Source organism: Pollicipes pollicipes, unplaced genomic scaffold (genome assembly GCF_011947565.3).
Source record: "Pollicipes pollicipes isolate AB1234 unplaced genomic scaffold, Ppol_2.1 Scaffold_463;HRSCAF=517_pilon_pilon_pilon, whole genome shotgun sequence".
NCBI lineage: Eukaryota > Metazoa > Arthropoda > Thecostraca > Pollicipedomorpha > Pollicipedidae > Pollicipes > Pollicipes pollicipes.
In genome coordinates, this window is record NW_023596528.1 from 232,638 (window position 1) to 238,853 (window position 6,216).

The window sequence follows — 6,216 nt, forward strand, 5'->3', positions numbered from 1 at the left end:
TTGACATGGCAGCGCAGCGTCCCAGGGAACATGTGTGCCCGACTCCTGCTATATGTGCCCGACTCCTACTAAACCCTCCTCTGGATTCGTCGTTTTTCACAACGTGGACTTATAGGGGGAGAGGGAAACGATGTGACCCGCGCTGCCGTTTCGAACTCAGAAGAATAGAGCCACCCGAAAGTATCGGTGGATTGTTGCTAGGTCAGTAAATGACCCCACTAGGCCGGGTCAAAGATAAAGTTATCCTGAAAATTGGAGCTTTTCAGCTTTACATGTTCATATGTATGAGACCATAAGCTCGTAGTCCATACTCTTCTAACTTCTGACTCGGCACAAAAACAGATCCATGGATTCAAAACTAATCCTCCAGCAATACATGTCCCATAGCGACACGAAACGAGAACAGGTGGTGTTGTTCTGATTACAATGGTAATTCTGAATACAATGGTACACAGTCTGATGCGTTTTCAGTATACATGCGTGATGTAGAGCTCCGTTAATGTAAGCTTCGGCTGATGGCACGCGGCCCACAAAATGGCCGCGTGCCGCCCGCTTGTTGCGCCGGTCGCCGATCACCGTGCCGTGCCGCTAAAGGCATTAGTTCCTAAAGGCAGGTGTCAAAGCACAATGGACATCCCAGAGCCTACCAAACATTTGGGCGCAATTGCACAACATGCCGGAGAGATATCATCAGAAAACCTTAAGGTCATTGCCCCCCCCCCCCCCACCAGGGCCAGGGTTAGTCATTCTTACATGGACACCATATAGCTTATGTTAAACGCCATGGAAAGGCAATGAGTCATGATGTTCTCCCGTCCCTTCCCTGTTTCTACACCTAAGCCAATTAAGAAAAGCTTTTTCTGTCCCTCTGCATAGTGTCTTGATGTCTGAGGGAATGCCATCAAGGTACACTGGAGTCAACAGCGCAGGCATTATGGTTAGCTGAAGGCTGGAGAGTAGTTTCACAGAATGGTTTTTGGGAGGGGAGCTGAACAGGACCCAAACTTGCCTAAAAATATGCCAAGAAACAAGTTTCTCCCCAGATTTGGCACTCTTTTTTTCCTAAAGTGCCCCCCCCCCTCCCCCCTACTGAATGGGAGACTACAACCCCGGTTGCGGGCCAGCTTCATCAGCAACTGCGCGGACGGAAGACAGCCGAACAATTATGCAATGTCGCCATGTGGCGTATCGCAACGCAATCTCTTGGCAAATACATTTGAAACTGAATGCACCTGTAGCCGGAGCCCATGGCTGATTTGTAAAATAAGTTCTGCGCTCAAAATACTTAAGTACGGGACTAAGAAGATCGCCGGATCTCTCTAGCAACGAAGCTAGACATCAGCTAGGATAGCCCGGAACCTTGTGTCGCGTGCTGGCCCTAAGTCATCAATCACTAGAAACAGAGGGCGCTGAAATCACGGGGACGGATGTTATCATGAGTGCAACAGGTACCGCGACTGCAGTGCCGATTTCCATCCACATTGCTGCAATATTTGACAGGGCTGGTCGATACAAGCATATCACGTTTGCGGAGTATCAGGGGCGGGTGGGGGGGGGGGGGGGTTGATCATGGGATGCTGGCAACGGAAGTTTAACAGCTGGCTGGCAGATGTAAGGTGTGTTTTTTCAGCCCGCAACAACGTAATCATGCACCGGGAAGCTCCCAACTCTGCATAGAATCTGGAGCGTCATAAAAGTGGAAATAGTCAAGCTGACCACTAAGGGCGCTATCGATCCTTAAGTACATGTAAACGGACTTCAAAGGTAACATCACTGAAGAGCGAATGTATGAAACGCCGTGTTCGTCGAAACATCACTGACACCAGGTAATGAACCAGCACCGATTTCCTTAGCCGCCTGCTGATGGAAAGCGGAGACGAATAAATGGCTATCACGTTCGATGTCCGATATATAGCAATAATCCGGGCTGGGCTGGACCACCATGGGTTGGATCAGACAGGACTGAACTAGGCACGTCTTAACCGAGCCCCGCCCAGCCGAGGCGATGCTTTCGACTTTGTAGACATTCGGCCAGTATCGCCACGTGGCCTGGTGCATAGCAGTATGCGCTGATCAAATTGTCAATTTTTGTTTGGTTTCGTCTAAAAGCGTCGGGTCTACAGTGGCCTGTACTCAGACTGTACCAGACTCGAGACACTCGTGCCAATCCGGGCGGAGACCGCGTTCAGCCTCGGGCACGACCGACACCCGGGCAAGAGCATCACGTCAGCGATGAGCGCGGCCTATAAAGTCGGGCCGAGCCGGGCATACACGGCCGCCGTTCCTCAGCCACAGCGGACCCCCGGGCCGAACCGAGCATACACGGCCGCCGTTCCTCGGCCACAGCGGGCCCCTGGGCCGAGCCGAGCATACACGGCCGCCGTCCCTCAGCCACAGCGGACCCCCGGGCCGAGCCGAGCATACACGGCCGCCGTCCTCCCACAGCGGGCCCCCGGGCCGAGCCGAGCATACACGGCCGCCGGTCCTCAGCCACAGCGGACCCCCGGGCCGAGCCGAGCATACACGGCCGCCGGTCCTCAGCCACAGCGGACCCCCGGGCCGAGCCGAGCATACACGGCCGCCGGTCCTCAGCCACAGCGGGCCCCCGGGCCGAGCCGAGCATACACGGCCGCCGTCCTCAGCCACAGCGGACCCCCGGCCGAGCCGAAGCTGCCGAGCCCCCAGACAGACTAAACTGAGTTAAAGCACCGAAAAGCGAGCTTGCGACAGCTGAGCCTGCTGAGGCCACCGAACACGCTGAGTAGAGCAGAGTCAGTCAAACAACGGAGGCGACTGCAGAGCAAGCCAACGGAGCGAATCGGAATCAAATCAAGTGGAGCACTCGAGTCCAGCCAACGAGTCATACTCGGGTCACGCCAAGCGGAACGGGCATCATACCAAGCGGAGCAGACCCAAGTCTAGGCAAGCAGAACACGAAACAGGCTCGGCTCAAACGGAGTCAAGCAGACTCAGTTCACACCAATGAAACATGTGAAAGTCAAAAAGAGCGAAGCATATTCACGCCAGTTTAAGCGAAGCAGATTGGAGTCAATAAAGACGGGCTAAATTGGAGTCTGCTCGAGTCGCGCTTGCGGAGCAGACCGGTTTAAAACAGCCGCGAAAGTCAGACCAAGCGGGCAGACAGACAGGAAATAAAGATGTCAGACTTGAGTCAAGCTATGAGCAGCGAGCCTCAGCCACATTAAGCGAAGCAGACGCTGCAGGCAAACCATTTGGAAAGTCCAGGCCAAAAGCAAACCAAACTGTGACAGACCACGGCCAAGCCGAGCCGGAATAAACCAGAGTGAGTCAGCTCCAACCAAACCAAGGCAGGCGGCCGAGGCCAGGCTGGACTGGTCCGGTCTGAGTCGCACCTGGCTGAGCCTGCCCGGCCAAGGCAGGCAGCCGAGGCCAGGCTGGACTGGTCCGGTCTGAGTCGCACCTGGCTGAGCCTGCCCGGCCAAGCCGAGCCCAGCTCAACACGCACTTCGAAACAAAGGCGGCGCAACAGGCCGAAGGCTGCGGGCGAGGTTTTCAGGCTCATTCCATCGATGTAACCTTCCTGGCCGTTCATGACTCCTAAGTGGACCTCTTCCCTTCCTGGAGCCGCGCCCTGCATTGGACATTGCATAAGTTAAAATGCAGGTTTTAGCTAAAACGGCTGGCACCGACCTCAAGCGCGTTCATTCATTGATGCATTTTGTCGGCACACGTTTGCCACCTAGAGGCTTGTGGACATGTCTATATATATGTCGTAAATGCCGCTAAAATCCCGACACCAGTCTTGGGCAACAGCCACTCACAGTAAGCTGGGGACGATGCGCACGTAAGTGCACAGCATCACGCCCAGCCGGCCGTGAGACACACAGGTATCTCATGTTATTCTCAGTTGGCTGGAAGCTACACCTGCCGCATGAAGGCGTGCAATTAAGCAACTGAGGTTTAAGTGACCATTTCACATCACGGCCACTCAAATAAAGCATGATATGTTCATTTTGATTTTTGTCGAGCCAGCTGAGAGGCACATTTTGTTTGAATACTAGCAAACTAAGATTCGAATAGGCACAAACAAGCAGCTATCTGAACTTGCTGATTTAGTAGTTATCCAAATTCCACGACATTCGCGGATAGAAACATCATTTAAGCATATCCCATCTCAGCGCCACTGCACCGATGGCGAGCCCAGAGGTTTGACGGGGACCCACGGTGGATCTAGAGGTGTGCGGCGCTCCGTGGTCCAATGGAAAGACTGCGGACCTCTAATGCGGTAGCAATCGGAACGCGTCCGGAGCGGGCGTGGTGTTTGTCATGACTGAGATGGTAACGTCAGCGGACAGCAGACCAGAGCGGGCCAGTGTTTGTCATGACTGAGATGGTAACGTCAGCGGACAGCAGACCAGAGCGGGTCGCCCTGGACCAGGGCGGCCATCCCACGGCACTAGACAATGCGCGAATTCCTGTCCGGTCGCGTCTGGCGGAAAGGCCGGGGACAAGATCATCAGACGAAGCGATAAGTACAACATGAGTCGCGTATACAGTGTAACAAGTGTTCACGTCAGCGTAAAAAGCGCTTCTCAGAAAGTGCTCCAAACCCGGAGCCACCCTTGAAAACTATTCTGAATTCCTTTCTTCAAAGAACAAATCATGGTAACAGAAAAGTTAAAACAGAGTTAGAAGTTAGCAAAGGAGTTAGAACGGAGGGCTGCGCTTGCCAGAGGTGTGGAGTCAAATTGGATGAGATGGATCAGGGATATCCGATCAGTTCAACCCTGACTTTGTGACGGGTCAAACGCTCACGCGATGCTCGTTTGCTCTGCAGATTGGATTACTTCTCCCACAGTTCGCGAACATTACGTCGTTTTTGATGGTCCCTATTCGAATCTCTAATTAAGAAGCAGTGGCGTAACCAAGGGGGGGGGGGGGGGGCTTTGGGGCCACAGGCTGCCATTGAGAGTGGCGGGGCCCCAGAGCCCGAAAGCCTCATTACTTTTTCGCATGTTAAGAAGCCCATATGCTCTCTAAACTGAAAGCATGGTCCCTCGAGGCTTCAAAATTGGGTCCCAACCTCAAAATGGTCCGTCGGATAACAACACCAGGGGTCCTTTAGCGACCATGTAAAATACTTTGGCTAAAAACGCCCACATGCTCCGGAATCTTGGCTACTCCATTGCTAAGGAGTTCTGTGCCGTCTGGCACATCCCGAACAGCAGCAGCAGCCGGCGGACTCGCAGCGAACGCTCGTCCTCCGCAGTCACGCGGACGTATTAAAACAACGCCGGCTCCCGGCCCGCCATGAGGCCAGTGGGCTGGCGGCTCATAGGCCGCCTGGCCACTCACCAGTTCGCGTTTTCGCTTCTCGTCGTTGCGGTCGGTTTTCTTGACCTCAGCCTTGAACTCGGGCACGGCCTCGGCGTCGCACTGCAGGATCTCGCTGAGGTAGGCGATGTATGACGTGGCTAGGCGCAGCGTCTTGATCTTGCTCAGCTTCGTGTCGGCTGGCACGTTGGGAATGCACTCGCGCAGCTCGGCGAACGCGTTGTTGATGCTCATGGTGCGTCGGCGCTCCTTCTTGTTGGCGCCGCGCTTGGGCTTGACGCCACGGCCGGGCCGGCCCTGGCCGCCGTCCCAGCCGGCCGGGAGCGGGCCGTACGCGTCGGTCGGGTACTGGGCGCCCGGCACCACCTGGTAGCCGGGCGGCGGCGGCGGTGGCGGCGGCGGCGGCGGCGGCGGGCTGTACTCGGACGGCGACATGTCGGCCGGGTAGCCCCAGCCCGGCAGCGAGTAGTACGTGTCGGGCGGGCTCGGGTAGTAGGGGTACACGGCCGGCTCCTGGCCGCCGCCGGCAGAGAAGCCCGCCGCGAATCCGGCAGACGCCGACATGACACAGTCCAGACCGCCCGCGGCCAAACAAGAAACGCTGGCCCAGATATAAACCTCCGGAGCGGCGATCCGCCGAGCAACGACAGACAGTCGGCAGTCTCCCTCTGGCATTCGTCATCGCCACCTCCGACCGCCGCCGCAGGGGCGGGGCCAGCGCTCAGGCTCCGCCCCCCGCGCTGCCATTGGCCGACGCTGCGAATCAAGCATATGCACGGCGCTCCAAGGTTGGTGAGCCTGAATGGCGGCCGGGGCCGCAGGCCGTCCCGGCCATCACGGGCGGAGCGGTCAGCGCCCGAGGGGGAGGGGGAGGAGCGTGGCGCGGTGGCTCCTGCAGTC

General features: G+C 56.5%; 1 protein-coding gene across 1 annotated transcript; it reads right to left on the bottom strand.

Moving 5' to 3' along the window:
* Positions 1-4,438: 4,438 nt before the first annotated feature.
* On the bottom strand, positions 4,439-5,969 carry LOC119097874 (heart- and neural crest derivatives-expressed protein 2-like). The gene is made up of 2 exons (XM_037220819.1): positions 5,338-5,969; positions 4,439-4,471 (listed from the first exon to the last, which is right to left on the bottom strand). Exons 1-2 carry the CDS (start codon positions 5,878-5,880, stop codon positions 4,439-4,441), a joined length of 576 nt encoding a protein of 191 aa, XP_037076714.1. The 5' UTR covers positions 5,881-5,969.
* Between the last annotated feature and the right edge of the window lie 247 nt (positions 5,970-6,216).

Coding starts and splice junctions, on each gene's coding strand:
- LOC119097874 (XM_037220819.1), bottom strand. CDS start 5,880: ATGTCGGCGTCTGCCGGATTCGCGGCGGGCTTCTCTGCCGGCGGCGGC. Junction 4,472..5,337: donor AGAAGCGAAAACGCGAACTG/GTGAGTGGCCAG, acceptor CCTTTCCGCCAG/ACGCGACCGGACAGGAATTC.